Below are 20,795 nucleotides of genomic sequence, written 5' to 3'. Positions count from 1 at the left end.
TAATTAACAATAGATAAAAATAAAAATAACTGCTGCAAAATGTGGTCACAGATTTGTTTATGAATATACCTTGGAATGTCACGGGCTTGTTGACAACTCCAGGGTTGAGCCCCGTGACACGAACTTTGCTGACATCATACACATTGCATGTGTAAGGACTCCCAGGGACTGGTGTTCCATCTAATATAACAATAACCTGGTTTGGACCTGAAACAAACAAAACATTATCATATCTGTCTAAAGGCAATAAAGCAAAAGTGTCAAGGTTCTCTTATTTTATCAGTGAAGTCATTTTTTTTTATATCTAAACTGAAGAATTCAGTTTTTGAATCAGTTACTTTCACGACATAACTTTGCAGGTGGCCATCTCTAAAGGTGATGCAAGTTTGGGTAAAGATATTTGAAAGATAAAAAAGGAGAGATACTTGCCAACTTCAGTTGGATGAAATTCTGCTTCAAATGTTGTAGTTGAAGTTCTCGTAACAGTTACCGGGACCTTTTTACCTGACGGACCTGCAAATGACAAGAAAATTAGAACCGCATGTCTGACCATGCCAATGACAACAGCCGCAAATAGATGCACAAGTTAGTTTTTACTTCTATAGGTTTTTAAACAACAATGACAAAATTATAAGCATGCCACAGACGAAAATTTTAACAGCAGACAATGCTTGAAACTGGACTATTTGGTGAAGTTTTATCTTGTCGTGCTGGTGTAAGGGAACACAGAGACAAGGGTAAACATGAAGGAACAAGACTGAATAGGTGAAGTGCCTCACCTGTTCAGTCTCATTTCTCAGTGTTTGTCCCTGTCTGTCTTTATGTTAGCACAATGAAATGGTTTTAGCTGCTGCTTCTGTCAAATACCACATATGTCGCATTCTAATTTTTTCCACTTTCAATTCCCTTAAAAGTTTACCATTCGTTCCTGCATGTTGTGCTTGACTTTGACAAATTATAATTGCATAGCAAACTTCAGGATGTCCAACCATACTCGTTTGTATTATTAATTTGAGGCACAGGTATGCAGCATAATGGCAACAGACACCCTCCTTACCTACAACTGTGACCTTGCAGTCAGTATTCTCAGAGCCCTTTGAGTCGATGGTAAACTTGGCTGGCCTTGCAATTGAGGACGTCCTTAGTGATGCTCCACTCACCATCGACTGGTTGCTGTCACTAACTTTAACGAAGAATGGGCTTCCTGAAAACAAAATGAGTACAGCAACATGAGCATTGCATAGACCAGGGGGCAAATGAAAGTGGGTCCAAGCTGAGAGAGGTTTAAAAGTAAGCCTTCACTTCATCTCTCTTGGAAGCATCTAAACCTATGTACTATAATCGAATAAGTGTATTCCCGAGTTACTGCTGTTCATGAGCAATGAGCAGCAGATAGTAAATAGTTTGCCACTGCAAACTACTTTCCTGCTGCAACAATTAGTTCTTAATAGTTAAAATAGAATTGTAACAAACTTTTCATGGGACCACAGAAAAAAAAATTAGCAGCCGAGAAATGTGACAAAGTCGATTGTAATGAAAGGATCTGTATGGACTGAGCCAGAGGTATCAGGGACAGTGTAGCTAGGAAAACATATAGATGGGCAACATATTAATGAGGTTCTAACATACACTCAAAATGCCACAAACAGGTTCCACTTTACAGCACATAAAGCAGTGTTTCCCAAACTTTTCCAGTATGTGATCCCTTTTAGTAGTACCAAACCTACCATGAACCCTTACTGCAGCAGAGACAGCTAACAAAATTGCTTTATGTTATTTAACAAGGATTGAATTAATCATGTATTTAAATGACAGTGATGCAGTTTAGCCCTTCAGGCATGGAATTTAAATACAAAACCATTTCTTTGGCTACCTCCCAGGCAAAATTTCATCTCGCACCAATAAACAAATTGTGCGAAGAGGGAAGTGGATAGTTTAAAGCTTGACATCAAAGATTGGTAAGAGGCATCGATGTCATTGGTGATAGCGATAGTCAGGCCCTCTATGACCCCCAGGAAAAGACTTACAAGCCATTTTGGAGTCATGACCCGCAGTTTGAGAAGCACTGACGTAGAAGAAGTATCACTTCCCCAGCTTTTCCAAAGAATGAGACATTCTATGGGAAGTTTGATTACGGTGAGATTTGAATATACTGCCTATTATCTTGATTAACGTTATAGCTAATCAAGAGAATAGGCAGTATATTCAATGTCATGTTAATACTTTCATTAGGAGCAGTGATTCAGTGAAGTAAAGTTACAATTAGTGAAAACAGCTTTTGCTTGACTTTACCTGGCACAGGTTCCCCATTGAATTTGACACTGAGTGTGTGGGTCAGTGGTTCACTTGGCTTGAAGTTAACACGGAACTTGGCATTTCCTTCAGACTGGACATAGTTGGGCACATTGCGGCCACCGACCGAAACAATAATCTCCAAATTTCCAGCTCCAGCTTGGCTGGCATCAACTGCAAGAAGCATAGATGGACAATAAGCACAGTGACATTTCTTGCGAACAGGCCTGTCAGTTTTCTAAAAACATCACATCAGCGATTCGCAAGTTCTGCTCCACGGGCCAGCTCTAGAGGCACTAATCTATATCAAATTAAATGGGTTGATGTTAAAAAAGGCTTGGGACATTGGCTGTAAATTACTGAACTTATTCTCAATACTTTCTGCATTTCTATATGGCATGAATGTCCTTTTGCTATTCATAGCTGGTTACAAGTGATACTAAAACCATTTGCAAAATAAAAAATGTTAGTTTGGCAACTATGATTGTGATAGCGATTTATTCAAAATTTCCTTTACAATACATACACAAGATGAGAGACAAGGCAGGCCAAGAAGCTATGCAACACAAGCCAGAAACTTCGCATCTTATACTAATTGGAGAAAGTAGCATTCACTACACAATAATGAACGTATAATTCATTGAGGCATTCATGTCATGCAAATGAACATGTTTTAGATTTTAGAGAACTACTTTGACAATCGTTTGTCTGCCCATGTCTTTCCACAAACTTAATTAATGCCCTCATGAGAGTCCTTGATTAAGCTATGAGTTGATCAAGCAATTTCTAATGGCAGAAAGTTTAATAATGACTGCCTTATGTGACTGACATAAAACAAAGGTGCCATATAATCAGTGGGATAAGCTCACACCACCCATGAGAAATTCTCTGCCATTCAGCAAACAAAAGCCTTGAGTAAACCTTAGATATACAAATAAGCCCACGCATTGCATCTTGCATCAATACAGAAGCCTGAACAGAGCCAGTGCTCTGCTCCTTTATCTGGTTGGCTCGGCTTGTTCCTTCCTTTCTATGTCGCGCTGTACCAATTTTAGAATGCAATACCAACTCGCCCAATCCTCAACCTTAGTGAGCCTGGTATATATGGCCCTTCCAGCTACATCACTGGCAAAAAAAGTTATTAAAGAATTCTACTGGGAGCACCACACTTGTAATTCAATGTCCATCCATACTGTGCAGACCAGCTGGCAGTGATGTGGGTTACACATGCTCTGAAAACCCCAAAAGCAATGTAATGGGCTTGATGACAGCTATTTGCTATCGAATTACGGAGACTCACTAGTGAAGTATACAGGTCGTCCAACGACGCCAGTCCCAATGTCAGCCACACGCACTTTGGAGGCATCGTAGACCTTGCTCATGAAAGGGCTTCCCTGTAGCAAGTGGCCACCCAGTTCAAGGTCTATAGTGTGGTCCCCTAGGAAAATTCAGAGCACAATGACAAATGAAAAACAACTGATACGTAAACGAATATTAAGCAAGTTACCGGTGGCATAAACACAAACGTGCATGTACCCGCACATACAGCGGTGCCCAAAAACACCTTTGTATGCTACAATATGAACATCAATAAAAAATTCGTTAATGCAGTAAATTTTACCAGAACTGAATAGTGTGAAGTTAACAGGCCTGATAACAACAAGGTGACAAATAGCTTTTAAGCACAGCATTAAGCTACTACAAAGTCACGAGCTTGAAATTCAAATATTCTAACTGATGTGCACAGTAATGAGTGCATGACAAAGCTTGTCTTGTCAGCATGCCTATTATTTCGACAAAAAAAGCACCACAAGACAGCTGTAAATTTTTTGAAGTGCCTTCAACTGAAAGTACTGCCATAGTGTTCAAGTAGACATGAAATATTTATGCCATTTGAATTATTTGCCACCTAAATCGAGCTTGCCAGCAACTAAAACGCACCTTGCCAGAGAAATTGTTAATGTAGTGCACAAGCATGTGAAATTTTCACAATAACACGCAAAGCTTTTTGACAGCAGCTCAAGAACTAGCATATTATATATATGTATATAGCAGTTAGTTTGTCCAGTGGTTTAGGCACGGTTAACAACTGCATTTACTAGGCTTTGCTAGTTTCAGTTTCGACGAGGTGCCTGTGACATATCAAAACAAAAACATAACTCTTACTGCTCCAGTCAGTGGCCGAATAACACGCGGTCGTGCAGGAGGAGTCAAACTTATTGAACAGTGCTGTGTAAGGTGTTCAAAATTTCAGTGGCCCTTATTTTGGTCATCTATAGGGCGAGTAGCAGTGCTGCAAAGCTGTCCAGGTCTGTACATGATATGTAACAAAAATCTGTCAAATTTTTGTCTGCTTGAGCCTTTGCCACTGCTATTTAGGGAATGCTTTCTGGATAGAAGGCAGGTGACTCAAAAAATGTATTTCAGATCCTGCCTCTTAGCAAAAAAATTCATGTTAGAGCTTGTTTCTGTGGCTCAGTTTACAGAGAGTTGTGAAAATTTTGATTCCAATTAACAAAAGTTTTGTTTTGCATTACCGAGATACAAAACTAACCTATTTAGAGGCTGTTCCATTTAGTTCCAATCCTGTTTACTGTGTTTGTGTATGCATAGGTGTGTGTGTGTGCATGTGTAATGGCACGAAAGGAAGGCAGCATGCATGAAGATTTTGTCCTAATGTTCCAACCAGGCCTGGTTTTTTTGTCAGAGTACAAGAAAACCTTTGAATACATCAACTTAAATATCTGTATTATTCACACACGATACCACACAAGGTTACAGGAACTTGCCCCACAGTAAATTATTTATAGGCATGTGGTGACCTTTTTTTCTCTTTTCTTTTTGTAAAGTTAGTACATAGCACATGCAAATAATGTGGCATCATTCTCTCTCTCTCTCTCACACACACACACACAACACACACACACACAACACATCCACACACAACACACAACACACCCACACACACACACTTCCTTGTTTGGAAGAACTCACCAACTTCTGTTGGGGTATACTCAACACGATAACCGCTGTGATGATTTCCTGTCACATGAGTCTTCAATGCAACTTGGTTAGGACCTATCAAAAAGAGAAAAAAATAGTTACAATTGAGGCTTTTATATTCAAAGTAAGTAGTGTATATACATCCCTTGTTTTGTCAAACAAATAATCCATTCATTCAATCTAGCAGCTTCACACACAAGATTCTCCAATTCACACTTCATGAACTAGGCCGCACAGCAAAGGAGCATGAGTAACAAATTGCAACGTCAAAAGCGAGTTCAAGCGTAGAAATATGCCAAATCAGGTTATTTTACAATTCAGAAACTTTATTACCATTACAACGACAAAAAATTCCAAGAACCTAGAGGAACCATCTAAGTTATGCGTCAAATTCATGGTGGAGATATGATACCGCAACATTATGACCAAAACATTGACTTTGCTTAAACTGCTATGAAAGCAACAAGGAAAGCGAAAAAGTCTAATGCTTCCCTAACCAGGAGAGAGCAAAAGCAGAACGTGAACATGGGAAACCTGCATGTGCTGCCACCTAGTCGCAACACTTAATGGCCTACATGCTGAAAAAGCAGCCATGCACTCCAGAAAAGACCTTTGCTTGCATCAACCACTTAACATCATGGGTCCACTTGTAAAGACACAGATTAAAAATGAAATTTATGAGATGCACCACACTGTGACCACTACACAAGACTGGCTACACTGGTGCAAGCTCACATCAGAGCCTTGACTCAAAAACTCAAGCAGATGGACAATCGGCAAAGTGAAAGGATACTCTCACCTATCTTGATGCCAACAATGAGACAAGGAAAGGAGTGTTGACCAGCAAGACAAAAGGAATAGGGGAGGTGGAGGGTGGGATGTTGCAAAACAAAACGAGCCACTGAACGGAGAGCACAGGAACAGACGTCTCGCACGCTACGAAGGACCAGTGCGGCCTACCTCTTGGCTCGTGTCGACAGGACTGCGTACAATGCGACGGCAGGAGAGAGCAGCCCACCACCACGTGAGGGCATGCACACAGAGAGATAAACAGTGCTACCAAGGGGCAGCAACTCACACCGAGAATGTAGAGGTGAAGGGAAGAAGAAAGGGGGCTAAGTAAAAAAAAAAAAAAAGACAGTAAGTGCAGCTGAGAATGAGGGAAGTATGGAAACAACAATAGCTGAGAAGTGAGGCTGGCTGCAAAAATAAGAGATTAAGAAAAAGGAAAGAACAGAAGGAAGCACAGCAAAAAGAGTAGCACTGACTGAAGGGAGGGAAGAGAAGGGCCATTAAAGAAAAAAAAAATTTAGTTGGGAAAGGAGAATCCAGGAAAGAGAGAAAATAAAAGCAAAAGAAAAACAAGCAACATAATATAAGAGGGAGAGAGAAAGGCAACAAGACAGTAGCTTCCAGCAGTGCAGAAAGAAGAAATAAGTGGTGGGGGGTGGGGAGAAGGCAGCCTACGTCGCGCAAGAGCGCACACACAATTGCAGGGGGGAGAAGGGTGCGGCGTGCGGCAGCCTCTTGGGCTGCAAGGTGATCGAGAAGCGTGTCGAAACGCAAGAGTGATCCCACCTCCTCCCTGCACAGCACACACACGTAAGCGCGTTCCTCAGATCCCTTCAAGCAGAAGAGACGGAACCCCTTTCAAGATGCAATGAGAGTTCCGCGTGGCTCCCTTGAAACCCTGCATGTGTACTCTGTTCCCTTGAGCAAACTCATTTTACCCAACTCTTGCATTTCTATTCATATTCCTTGTCTTTTTCTTTCTTTCTCTCTACAATCTTTGAACCATTGCCAAGTTTCTGGACGCAGGGACTCCTGTTTGTATAGGGCTTTGCTGGTGGCCCAACACGGAACTTAGTGTGTGCAGCGAATCGAAAAGGATTAAAATATGATGCAAACAAGTCATGTGACCTTTCGACCAAGTCTGCCTTTGTGTGCGCCAGGGCATTCTAATAATGCACAGCCTTTCCGCTGGCCCACCCTTAAAACAGAGGGACATTCTACTAATGCCTGCCAGTAGCAGTTACTGATCATGTGCACCATTCAAATCGTGAAACAGTGTTCTGAAAGCATTGTAGCAGCTAAAAGAAGAGAAACAAACAGCAGAATAATTTTATGAAGCAAGAGTAAGAACAATCTGGACCCTTTTTTATCTCAAGATAGTGATGCGGCCACATAGATGGAGGAACATGAAAAATAATAAAATGTAACTTTGGCTCGATGTTGTTTCTTGCAGTGCATAAAAGGAGGCTGCATTTTTAGAGTGCACAAATGACATTAGCAATTAAAACTGACATAACACCAGAAATATGACCTAACTTGATGATGTTTCCAATTTAGCGACCAGAAGTCAGTCCTATAACTTAGGTCAGTGATACAGAGTTGTTTTGATCAACATAAACTTTTACAATTTTTGTTTGGTGTGGTGCGTAACGGCAATGCGTTGTGTTTCCTGCCCCCACTTTTATGTTTCCTGACCTTCTGCACTACTCCTAATAGAGTGCCATGAAATAAGTAAAAACTACACTTGCATTTCAAGTTCTGAAAAAAACTGATAATACGAAATGCTTGCATTTAGATTCCTCTGGAAGATACCCCATGCTGAATCTCTCCTTAGACATACATATTTGTGACATTGCAGATATGAACAGACAGTTGCGCACTATGCACATTGAGGAGTACAAGTGTGGAATATTGTTTTGTTATAGCTACTTTTTTAAGGTATGCAAAAAGTGATAACCTAAATGAGCACTCCTACGACATGGATGCACTTTCTCCCTGTGCACCTGTCTGCCAATGGTGCATGAACCTGAAAGACACCTCATGCGAGAAAGTGCAACTTTCTCTACCTTTACAGATTAAATCCAACCGACAGTGCAGTCAACAGGCATTCAAAAACAACCAACATGCACGTGAGTTTCATGGTCTTTCAAGTCAATATTACAACTGCAATGCACATATTTTTCACTGCATTCTTGTGCAAATTTGCCATGACTTTCTCTCTCTTTCTTTTAACACAAAAGTAGAATGCATGAGCATTATTTTCCATGCATGCTAAACATTTTTTTAATGCTCTTCTTTACTTGCATCTACAATTACTAATGCTAAAGTGCCTATACTGACAGATTAATCGTTCAGATTTCCCTCAGCATTATTCCGAAGGAAAAATCTGACTTATTAGTAGCAAAAAAGAAGCATGATTTCAGTTTAATGCTAATACATTGGCACAAATGTAATGCCACATAATTTCATGGACTTGGGTCTCTTCTGTGCAGGAATAGTTTGCAAATCTGGCCAGGTCAAATTTGTGACAAGAAAAAAAAAAGGAAATATATATATATATATATATATATATATATATATATATATATATATATATATATATATATATATATATATATATATATATATATACACACACACACACACACACACACTTCATTGTTATTGCTTCTTCATTATCAACGAGGTTTAGCCAGACATTGCCAAAGTCTGTGACATCACAGCTAACTGCATTCCACATCTGGTAAACATCATGTCATTCACTGTTCCAGAAAATTTATTTATCAGTCCAGCTGAACTCAACAATTTGCCATAGCTTATCAGTCTAGCTTAACCTTAACGATTCCCCTTAATTTTCCTTTAAAACCAGGAAACCATCACGACAGACTACTTTTAAACTCTTCTACACCTTTGACGAGCTGGGTTCATCAACGCATTTCTGGTTAAAATAGACAAGAATGAGCTAAGCTCATCAACAGTACTCTGAATTTTACAGCAACGCCATAGACAAGCCTAGTGCTGCTTCTCGTAGGTGGCAGTACATAATTCATGGGACAGAGCAAGCAGAAGTGAATGCATTCTTTCTGAGAAAGCAAATCATGTTAGCAAGTGCGGTTCTTAAATATTATTTGGCCATTTTTGGTCAGAATTCAGGATAATAGCATGGCACAGAAGGGGCTAAGGCTAGCATCAAAGGGCCTTGGAAATCTGTTTATTTTATCAAATATCCAGACTAACAGATGTGCAATGAATCTATAAGTATCTGCTGTGGCTGTGTCCAGGGACTGACTCCACAAGAGCAAAAGTGCTTATATAATGGTGCCTGGATATGAACATACCAGCCCACAGACTATGAATCGCTAATTTTAAATGATAAGTTTCACAGGCAACATGTGCGGCTTCCTCACGAATTAGGACTCCACATTTCTTTCTTTTTTGTCTTTATTTCTGCATTTAATTTCTGCAAACTTACGGTATGCCGTAAGGCAAACTGTATGATTAATAAAGGAATTCAACCTAGACAAGTTGGTTGAACAGAGTTTGTCTCATAAGGAGTCTACCATGCCTCGACTTGAGCATGCTTACCCATCACTGAAGCCGAGAACTGCCCAACATCTTGTCCGTGGGTGTCAACAACAAATGCAGCAGGCCGGTTGATGGCCACTCGTTCGATTCCCTCCCCCATCACCTTTATTTTGGACAGATCGACCACTTGGCACTCAAACGGGCTGCCTGCAAGTCAGATATGGGAAAGAGCTTGTTATTAGCATAAACGTTTGCTGCCAAAGCTATGTTACAGTAATTCTTTGACGCATCATGCTCTCTATGCCAACTACTGAGTTGTATTCAACTCTTGGCGATACCATAGATAAAATGACCTGCAGTGGGACCTAAATGTACAAAGAGGAACTCTTAAAGCTACCCAAAGATATGCACATAGCCAGAAGAATTCCATACGTTTGTTTCACAATCAACAAATTTTGCCTTCAGTGTATCAAAATGTATCAAAATATTCAACATTTTGTACACTGTAGCAAAATCAAACCATAAATAGTGCACTGTGCTTGCTACTGGGGAGAACGTGAAAATAAAATACCACAGTGCACATGCTATTTGTACAAAAAGAGCATCTACAAATGTATACTGTGCTCAGTGCACAGTACAATGTATACTGTGCACAGTGCACAGTACACACTAGCACAGTGCACAGGTAACACTAGTAGCACCAACTTAGGTGCATCAGAAGGCAAAAAATTCACTATCCAGGTAAAGAAGACACAAGGGAAGGTACAGGAATGCATACCTGGTACGTGGTCTCCATTGAAGCGGACATCAATTACATGTGGCCGGTCATCAGTTGGTGTGAACGTAATGGCATACTGCGTGGGTGACTGAGCCTGGGGAGTTGTGGGGACTCTGCCATTGTTCACCATAACCTCTAGATTTCCGGGGCCCGCATGAGCTGTTTCCACTGAAATGTGAACATGGCACGCATGAATGTAAACCAAGAAGCCCATCGAATAAACCTATCATTGCAGAAGTTATATATATGAGAAACGGCAAGTTGCATTGCATCGGCAACAGTGCGTTACTCTCACAACATGAGTTCAGCTCATGTTTGAAATGCATGTGGCAACTAAGATAAGAAATCAGTTTTTACAGCTAGAGACCATGGAAGGCAAAACAGATAATATGAATAAAACCATTAGATACAAATAGAATGTACCTACCAATGAAGGTGACAGGCTTCCCTACAAATCCTCTAGGCACCTCACGGACTTTGATCTGGTGGGCATCAAACACTTTGCACACAAATGGGCTGCCTGCGATGGGAGATCCTTGGTGGGAAACATGAATCTTGTGCTCCCCTGCAGCAGAAGACAATTGACGTACCATTGACATTATCAAATTTAGAAGTAGAGAACGCACACATCTTCAGCTCTTACTGCTTAAAAGAAAGCATTAAAAACAATATAGTATGCTTTAATACTTAAAAAAGTGTTTTAGAAAACGCACCAACCTGGCAGCTGAATTACAAGCACGAAATAGTTCACAAGTGTGTATGCTACATATGCCAAATGGCTGTCTTTTCTTATCTTTGGGAACCAGCAATACTTAATCTAGTAATGCACTCAGGGTTCTAATATGACTGGCTGCCTTTTACTTCACAGTGATGCTCTCTGGAACGTTACTTTTCCTTTTAAGCTTTTCCCTTTGAGTGTTATACCACAAAAGAGAGTCACACAGTGGTGAAGCTGGTCACCAAGTGGAACCTTGTTCGTTACAAATAAAGTATGCCTTGGGTTGACGTGAAAATGCACAACTGTGAGCATATTTTATTTGTGATGAAGAAGGTTTGTGCTTAGCTAATAAACAGGAGAGGTGAAAATGAATAAACCTAGCAGAGACACTTACCTGCCTTGGTGGGTGAGAATTCCACCTTGAGATTTCTGTCTCCAGCATCCTTGAGCGAACAAGGCAGTGGAGAACTGTCTGGACCTGCACATATTTGATATCAACATTGGTCAAAAGTATGCACATTTTTATATTGCAGGTCTCTTGAGCCATACTCAAACTCTTTCAAGTTCGTTTCAACTTGCAGTGGCTACCAAGTGATTGATGTACACCTGCCAACAAGAGTCTCTAAAGCACAGCAAGAAAACTTTCGGATTACAAGATTTTACTTTTTTTACTTATAGACAGCAAGGAAGACCATATGTGAATGAAAGACACAAATGACACAAAGTGTAGGCTGCATTTTTCATAGCACAAGTAGTTGAAGCAAATCGAAGTATTTTAAACAGATATGAGTACAATAAAACAAGAAAACTTGAAATGGGTGGGTCAGGTAGACAAAAAGTGGCAATACCTCAAACAACATAACTTGCCTTCAACTTTGACAGTCAGATCCTGTTCTCTTCCTGCAGCATTCTGGACAACAAAGCCAACCACTTTGTTCACCGAAGCAGCAGCCAATGAGGAGACATCCATGGCTGTAATCTTTCCACCATCATGAACTTTGACCTTGAAGGGGCTTCCTACAGAACACAGGTATACATGCTGTTTTGAACACGGACTTTATTTTCCAAACACAGTGACAACTGCAAACATAAGAGTGGTTTTCTGACAAAGGAAAGATAAAAAATCACACACATATAGGATATGCTCAGGTTCTCTGAGTATCGCACTGTATCACTTGTTTACCATGTGCTGTAATATATTATGCTGTAAATAACTAAATTTTCGTGTCACATTTGTTTCTTTTTTTATTTGTTTTATTTTTGTGTTTTGGTGGCTTCACAGATCAGGGAGCTTATTACAGCAGAGGTCATGATACACTACACATGAAAGATGACACAAAAATAAGTGACAAAAAATTATTTAAAAAAGAATTCATTTAATGTTTCAGTGTACATAAACACTTAAGATCAAGAACTTAGGAGACCCACGAAATAGTGCATAACATTTTTGTTTTTAAATTTGCTGTTACAAAAAGAAAAACATAATAGAAAATGCAGGCATCAAAAGGCACACTGAAGCCACTTGCAAGAAACTGTCAGCACACCTGGAACTGGTTCTTTGTTGAAACTGATGCTGATGATGTGGTCTGACCCATCACCAGGCACAAAGGAGACGGCAAACTTTGCCCCACCCATGGGGTGAACCACCGTTGGGACATCGCGGTTGCGGGAGGTCACCGAGATGGCAAGATTGCCTTCGCCAGCACATCCCACATCAACTGCAAAGAGGTTGCAAGAAAGAAGAATGATGCACAAGAAGCTCAGTCTGGCAACATTTCTTGTTTCCAGACCTGAATTACGGCACGTTTCGTGCCATAGTTTTACTGAGCTATTATATGTGCAAGTGCACTGAAAGTGGGTCAGCCTTGGTGCAGACTGGAAAATTTTTACACAAACAAAGAAAGGGGAAAAAAAGCAATACAACATAAACATACCCAAAATACTGCTAGAAAAACAACTTTCAAGTCCCATTTTAACCAAGTCAGTGAAACTCAAAGGAAAAGTTTTACTTTTTGAATGATATAAGAGTTAAATATACTAAACATTTTGTAGCAACATGCTGCTGTGTTAATAACAGCCACATGTAAATCAAACCATTCTTTTACATAATGCCCAAAAACTTGGTTTATCTGCTCTTCAAGTAGGCCTTGCTTAGGAAGCACATGAAAAAATTTCAATCCGGTAACTATGTGAAAATCATTGACCGTCTTATTAACTGCACTATTATGTCCCACTCCCATATGCTAGCATTTTGCTTTTGCCAAGTCTTAAAGTTTCATGTAGTTACAACCCATAAGAGTTAGGCAAGTATGTTCCATTCAAACCTTGATAAGGAAGTCAAGAAAGCAATTACCACTGAAGTTAAAGTTAGGATAGAAAAGCAACATTTGTGAGAAACACTAACAAAAGCTAGCACTGCATTTAGTCCACTACACAGAGGCACTGGTCAAAGCAATCGAAGTTGCCCAAGTACAGGGTCTCTCATAGACCAGGTGCTGTCCAACCAAAGTGCAGGATAGTGCAAATGACATTTCTGTTGGCAGTACACAATACGCAATAATTCTGTATATTCAAGGAATGATAGTCTCATTTTCCCTTACCCTTATTCCACAGATACTAAGAAAGTGCATGATGCAAGTGAAAACAAAATTAATGTCATGATTGAGCACAGAGTGTAAACTGCTATTGAGCAAAGTACGTGCTACCGGCAAAAGCCTCTGCCCTCCAGCAAGAGAGCACTTCGCTCAGGCGCTCACCTGTAAACTGGACTGGTTTTCCTAGTGTGCCTTGTGATACGGCACTCACATCCACCTTACGGGCGTCGTACGCTTTCACTGTAGCAGGCGTCCCTGCCAGCACCTTCCCAGCATGCTCCACTTGCACCATGTATGGGCCTGCAAGATAGCACAGAAGCGATGACACTGCTGGACAACAACAAAAATCTTGAAGTAACCATTTCTTGCCCTCTTCCACTTACCCAACAAGAGGATCTGCACAGATGAGTTGCACGAAATGTTAGCTTCAGTACAACAAGGACAAAGACATATGACTATGGCTGTCATTGTTTTTGTCTTTGTCCTTTGCGTTGAAGCTAACATGTTGCATAACTTGCACTGATTCACTCCACAATGTGTGCTATAAGGCTAGAAAAGTGCGCCAAGCCCTTTGCAAAAGCCACCTTGTAACATTTCTCTTTGCTTTGCACTGTTTGGAAGAGTGTTACTCATGGCAAACTGTTTCAACACAACCACAGGTGACTGTGTTTTCGCGGGTTATATAGATGCGGCTCTTGTCCATATGCAGATTTGCATTCAAATCATTTTCCATGTTAAGCATACATCTGTACTTACATAGGAAGGCTTGTTTTGTGCTGACTAGATGAATACTCAGAGTCTAAGAATACACATAGCAAATGGCACACACAAATCCATTGATTAGAACACTACAATGGAAACCAGCAAGAGCAATCTGTAGTAGCGCTGCCTCTTGGAAGAAAGACGGGATGACAAAAAGAGTACCTTTGTGCCAATGTGTACATAACAATAACCACAGAACCATGAAGATGTATGGCAGTTCTGTCTCAGATTGACATTTCTGTTGCAGTTTACTCATGAATTTCATAACTCAATTCTGAAGCTTGAAAACACTCCCGTACTTGATAATTAAAGAAACAAAATATGTAGCTAATTAATGCTACTAGTATTTAAACATTCACTGCATCTAGCTACATCCTCTCTCTCTCTCTCTCTTTCTTGAAGTGAGAAAATGGTTTGGAATATGTAAAGAGAAACTTTCTCTTAAAGTCACACGTGACTTCAAATAAAAGCAGTGACATGCTGCCACAATACACCTTCTAGATATGAAGATATGCAGGCTAATTAAGAGTATGATACATTCTGTGTGTGATTGTGATTATCTTTGTGATTACTACCTGTTTGGTTTGAATCTCACATGTCGCACGCATCAACTAATCCAATTCTACAGGATGATTCAGTTATACTGGTTCCTTTTGAATGATCCCAGATTAACTAAATGAAACTCGGCTGAAAAATTTGAAAGTACACATACGTTGATGAAATGATGAGCATACTGTTGCAGTTAAACCACAACTCGAGAGAGAGAGAGAGAGAGAGAGAGAGAGAGAGCAGTTACCATCACTCCACACATACTGCTCACACATTACTCTTGGTTTTGCTTGTAGACAGAGCCAGCACATGCTAAAAATAGTCGCAGACAACATTTTGACACTTACCAACTTCATCAGGGGCAAACTCAACATTTAGTCCTCCTCTCGAACTTCGGCTTACTTTAGCAGGAACCTTTTTGTCATGCGGAGCTACAGAAAAATAATAGAAAGGCAGGTCGTGTAGTTATCTCTCTGGTTCTTAGCCTTTAAGCAGTGCTCCATGGAAAAAAATAACAATAACACCAGCAAATGGCTGGTGCTACAAAACTCATTTGAACATCCACATTTCTTATGCTAGGAAGACATTTTTGTTCAGGTGCTGATTTGTGCTGCATGCAAACTACAACAAGAAAATTAAAAAAGAGCATAAAGCATAGTTCCTTTTCTTTTGTTCTGTAAGGTACATGGCGAGGATATCTGTTCATTTAATGATTGCAGTTCCTTGACAAACGGTTTTAATCTGTATTGAAAATCACCTGGCAAATATATTTTCTATCACAATCTTTTAATATCTTGAGATTTGATTCATCACTGTGAAATTTGGGTGCCAAAGGACACCCAGCACAATGTAACCCTACTCATGAGCTGCCTTTCTCATTCACAAATAAAAATGCTCAAGACAAAAGCTTCTATAGCGCTATTATTTTCACAATGAGATGTGCCCGATGCGTGCCAAGGTGAAAGGAATCTATTTAATCAAGCTACTCAGGTGATTGAACTTAAATAAAACTACATTAATTAAATGAAGCAAGCACAAGTATAATCTGTAGACCAAATGCCATAACTCACAGACAATGGTCACCCGCAACTGGTCTTCATCCGACACCCCTGACACATGAAACCTGCTAGGGTGATTGACAGGCACTAGCTCCAGAGAACTCAGGTCCACCGAGCACTGGTTCACATCAGACACTTGGAGCATCACTGGACAACCTGCATGAAACAAACGATGCAGCACAGAATAAATGCAATTCAAGACTGCCTATGTTCGGTCTAGTGTCTCAACTGGTGTCCCAACTTTGAAAGCAATGCAAACAATAAAACAAAACAAGGAAGCTCTTATGAAACAGTGTAATAAACACACATGCACATCTTGTCATATGTATTTTTGCTAAACCTGTATGTAATTCATCGTGTTCCGACATTTACGTGCTTCATTGTACTGTACAAATTGCATCCTTTGGTTACGTTTACCTATGTAAAAATATGTGCACGAGAGTTGTTAGTGCTTGATCATGTTTCATGTTCGAGGTAACTGTACCCTCTTACACTATTTAAAAAAGGATTGTCCCCAAGATCATATACTGTGCCTGTCATGTCAGGTGCCCAAATGTGCTGCATCAGCAAAAATTTTCTTTTCTCTCTTTACTTCATGATGTGAACATCACTGTTTTGTGTCGTAGATGGAAGGCAAAATTGTAGCTCCACTGCAAGCTTTTCGCTTCTGTCACAAGGTGGCTGCAGTGTGCTCCCTATCTGCCATACTGAGAAAACACTCAGCCATTGTGGTAAGCTCCAGATAGAGAAAAGTCACAACTGACACTTTATGTGCAAGCAATTTGTCATCTACACCAATGTTGCTTAAAAATGTGCCAAATCCATACAGTCATAAGCATGTAACTGCTGGTCAGTTTCTGGAAACTGGTCTTTAGGTAAGTAGTCAAACACGAAAAAAAGAATTTACACACCTGGCACATTCTCCCCGTTGAACATGATGCTGACCACATGGGGAACAGGCCTCAGGGGTTTGAAGCTGACCAAGCACCGACCACTGTTAAGCACCTGCACTTGGTTGGGAACCTCGCCGTTGTTCACCGATATTTCCAGCTGCCCCTCGCCAGCTCTCGACGCATCCACTGCACATTGTTTTAATCAATTTCAGTCACCACTGGTGTAATGGCTTCCCAAAAGAATCTACACTGATATAAAAAAGCTTAAGGAGTCTTGAAATTAAATTTTTGTCATAGTCATTGCTTTTTTCAACATGAAAGTTTGTTAATTGTTTTGCTGTTGCACAGAGCTATGTCCTGTAAAAGCATCACATGCTGTTGTTTTGGCACTTCAGAATAAATTTTAAATGCTCGGCACACGAGCCATACTAAAGGATGTTTTGAGATGTTTGTCATATACCCAACTCAAAGTGCATCCAGCTTATTCTCAAACTATTGATGGCCAGTAGTGCTACCTAATACTACAACATTTGAATCAACTCCCGAAGATGGTGCATCTGTTGCCAACCACATCTGTATGCAAGCTACAATGCCTCCTTCAGTATAAGATGTTTATATCTTGTGCATTCCTGAAACATGTTTGATAGTTACTACATTCTGTGCCCTATTGTCTTGCATTCTGAGAAGGTGCTGCAGTTTGCAACGGCTTAATCCTTACTTGTTCTTTTTGCTTTTGATTCCATTCTGCCATTCCTAATTTTTTGTGCGATTCCGTACTCACTGTCTTTTTAGAGCACAGCTCTTTGGCACCTGTTCCTGCATTTCGCGTAGCCGTCGGCCTCGCTGTCGTGCCTCGTCGTAACCAAGGTCATCAGGAGTGCACGCAGCTAGAGCAGCGCACGCTCCTACTGCCATCTCTCGCGCGTGGCGCAAGTCTTGCTCTCCCCTTGTCCTCTAAAGCCGGATTATGCGTTCTCGCCTATCCTCTCGCCCCCTTCCTCCACGCAGTGCCGTTGCGGTGACTCTCGCCGCTACCATCCACACCGCCCTCGCCGTCCCTTCTCCCGCTGTCGCGGCACTGCCACAGTGCCGGCGGTGGGCACTCCTTGCCGCCTCGTGGGTGATCTATGGCTCTCCGCTCCTCTGTCTCCACATCGTGCGGCTGTATGGCTCTCAGCAGTGTCTCTTGCTTCCCCATTTGCGGGGCGCATTCCTCAGTGGCATTTGTCACCTCCGGCAGTGCTTACACCTGGCTGTCCTTAGCCCGCCTCCACTCTTGCCCTATACCTCCGCTTACCTGGCACAGTGCTGCTGTGGTGATTTGAAAGACAGTTTCGTCCCCTTACTTCTACTTCCCACCCCAACCTTGTGCGGTCACATTGAGGCCTATCGGCGAGTGAAAGAGTGTATAACCTCTACTCAATACCCCTGTTCTCTACCCGTTTCCTCATCCCACCTCAGGAGAAACATTAAATAATAATTGCTAATCCCCCCCCCCCCTCTCTGCGGCGGTGACCCACTATAAAATGGTGCGATGGCGCGTCACCGAAGCGCCAGCTCAATAGCGGCAGATCGCGGTGTGTGCTGCCCAATCTGAAACGAAGAACTGCCTCCGTTCAGCACTGCGTGTTCTGTATGCAGTTGCCTATTGTTGAAATAAGGAAGCAGCTGTGATCGAAGATCGCATTACCAAGAAGCGTAATCGTCAGCCAATATTTTTTATCCCTGTACCCCCTTACATGTCCTGCGTGTCCTGCTGTTTCTCTTGAGTTGACAGAAATAAAGATCATGTTGCAATGTGGGCATGAACTGTGTCATTTCAGAGCAAACACAAGAAGAACATTGTTTCATCTCTAATACTGTAATATGCTTTGTGTTTAGAGGCTTTTAACAAAAGTTAACATGCTGCATTTATGTACTCTAGCTTTTGTTGAGGTCAACAATTTACACAGCAGCACTGTTCCATTTTGTGTGCACAGCAGCAGCCAAATGTGCATAAAATTGAAGCAAATCAATTAACTATAAATGAAACCTAAGAAATTTGTGTGTTTCATCTGTGTTTACTGTGACTACTGCAAGAAGACTTAAAAGAAAGCTTCTTGAATACTGAGAATGCCATCTTTTCTCTCATAATGCCAGTTCACAATTCTGCTATGCAACAAACAACACCTTTAAAATGGAAGAAAGCACAGGCTTATTGTATAAGCAGATGAAAAATCACACTAAGTAATCAACATAAAAGTGACAATCTCAGTTGGACATGATGGTTACATCCGCCAAAAGTCACTTGCCTTGGAACTGAGATGTTTGGCCTACGACACAGGATTGTGGGATGTCACTGAGGGTAATGCATGAAGCATCATAAGCCTTTGACACAAAGGGACTGCCTGGAACCTTCTGACCACAAGCCGTAACTTCTATTTGGTAGGTACCTATAAACCAAAACAAAAAGAAGTTGCAGTTGTTTTGCCTAAAATGCAAAGCAGCGACAGCCAGTGCATTACTATGTTAAGACTCGCACTATTTCATGCAATACCTGTTGCACTGTAAAGAAAAGAAATAGGAGACGCTCTGACATCATTTCACTGAAGCCAGATGTGAAGGCTCTGCTGCCTTGGTGGGCAATGTTTCTTCTCCTCCTCTTTTCACCCTCTCTGTCACGCCCTTCCACATGGACTCACCAGCTCATCTCACCTATCCTTTATCATGCTAGCCTCCCATGGTACCAATGTTGACCTTGCATTCTGCCAGACCACCAGCATTTCAGGACGCGGTGTCAAAGCGAAAGCTCTGAACACAGGCTGCATTTACCACCATTTCATGTAGTTCCATGCTCCGTGGATGGTGCAAGTGAAGACATGCAAACAGTCACAAAGTAGCCATTAAAAGAGCCAATGTTGGTTCTCTCTACATTACACTGTTACTGAAGCGAAGTTGTTAACAGAAAATGGCTGTTTGGACCATCAGTCCCAGTGCTCCTTAGCGAAAAATACCCGTTACTTCCACTACACTTGCAGTTGGGCTAGCAGGGCCTAACCTAAGCTTTCTTTCCTCCACGAGTTGTAGCATATGCTGACAGCATGCGAACAATGTGTTTGGAGAACCACAGCTTTTGCTTCCTTCTGTTCCCTATCGTATCACTCATTCCCTTCTGTCTACTGACACAACTTCTTTCACCTCAGTTCTTGTTAATTATTGTCTCATGTACCATGGTGTGCATGTCAATTGCTATATTGTATAGCAGTGCTGTTCTCAATGCTTTAAACTTTATCAGCACTTGGTGTACAGGGCACAGATAGTTGGAGTGTACAGTTTCAGAAAATGAGGATCCCAGGTTTCACAGCCAGCTCAAGTTTCACCTTTCCTTCAATCCTTTATCTTATTTTATCATTGGCATAAGTTTATAGTGATCATGATTACTGGGGACCTACTATAGCAACTGTGGCTGGAAAGTCTCAATAAATGCATTTGCTGTAAAAGCGGTCTGAAGATCCCTCACATTGCAAAGCAGTTAGTGGGAATTACTGAAAAAAGATATATATATGTGACACCACTGAAATGCAGCTGAGAGCAACAAATGTGTATAATGCAGCCTCTTTTTAGGGAGGAGGGCTCACCCGCTTCCAATGCTGTGAACTCCACGACATGGCAGTCTGGACGTTCCATGATGACAGGTTGTATCCTCGCTTTTCCAGGTCCTACATCACCCCATGAAAGACGACAAGCATTTCATTTCTTTTGACAATGAGCACAGGTGAGGACACATGCACTTAATCCTTAAAGGCACTGCCCACGCGTCTAGGTCATTATAGCTGAAATTAAAAGTAATAA

General features: G+C 41.1%; 1 protein-coding gene and 1 long non-coding RNA gene across 3 annotated transcripts in view; one reads left to right on the top strand and one right to left on the bottom strand.

Annotated features, from left to right (window-relative positions):
- Positions 1-20,795, bottom strand: part of jbug (filamin-type immunoglobulin domains fbug) — a 194,927-nt gene that overhangs the window by 43,130 nt on the left and 131,002 nt on the right. Inside the window, exons 18-35 of the mRNA XM_055076682.1 lie at positions 20,582-20,662; positions 19,256-19,396; positions 16,983-17,150; positions 16,084-16,227; positions 15,361-15,444; positions 13,865-14,002; positions 12,653-12,826; positions 11,976-12,125; positions 11,503-11,586; positions 10,818-10,955; positions 10,391-10,558; positions 9,673-9,819; positions 5,287-5,370; positions 3,593-3,730; positions 2,293-2,466; positions 1,058-1,204; positions 430-513; positions 70-207 (exon numbers count right to left, since the gene is read on the bottom strand). Coding sequence (XP_054932657.1) covers positions 70-207; positions 430-513; positions 1,058-1,204; positions 2,293-2,466; positions 3,593-3,730; positions 5,287-5,370; positions 9,673-9,819; positions 10,391-10,558; positions 10,818-10,955; positions 11,503-11,586; positions 11,976-12,125; positions 12,653-12,826; positions 13,865-14,002; positions 15,361-15,444; positions 16,084-16,227; positions 16,983-17,150; positions 19,256-19,396; positions 20,582-20,662 — 2,382 coding nt within the window. The remainder of the gene's footprint in view (positions 1-69; positions 208-429; positions 514-1,057; positions 1,205-2,292; positions 2,467-3,592; positions 3,731-5,286; positions 5,371-9,672; positions 9,820-10,390; positions 10,559-10,817; positions 10,956-11,502; positions 11,587-11,975; positions 12,126-12,652; positions 12,827-13,864; positions 14,003-15,360; positions 15,445-16,083; positions 16,228-16,982; positions 17,151-19,255; positions 19,397-20,581; positions 20,663-20,795) is intronic.
- On the top strand, positions 5,582-20,722 carry LOC129387593 (uncharacterized). Of its 2 annotated transcripts, none has more exons than XR_008614746.2 (4): positions 5,582-6,897; positions 8,162-8,216; positions 12,015-12,138; positions 20,660-20,722. It is a non-coding gene; the product is annotated as an uncharacterized lncRNA (long non-coding RNA). The 2 variants fall into 2 exon arrangements; XR_008614745.2 differs by lacking the exon at positions 20,660-20,722 and adding an exon at positions 12,710-12,795.

This window comes from Dermacentor andersoni, chromosome 2 (genome assembly GCF_023375885.2).
Source record: "Dermacentor andersoni chromosome 2, qqDerAnde1_hic_scaffold, whole genome shotgun sequence".
In the NCBI taxonomy this organism is placed as follows: domain Eukaryota; kingdom Metazoa; phylum Arthropoda; class Arachnida; order Ixodida; family Ixodidae; genus Dermacentor; species Dermacentor andersoni.
This window is presented reverse-complemented; position numbering and strand designations above follow the sequence as displayed.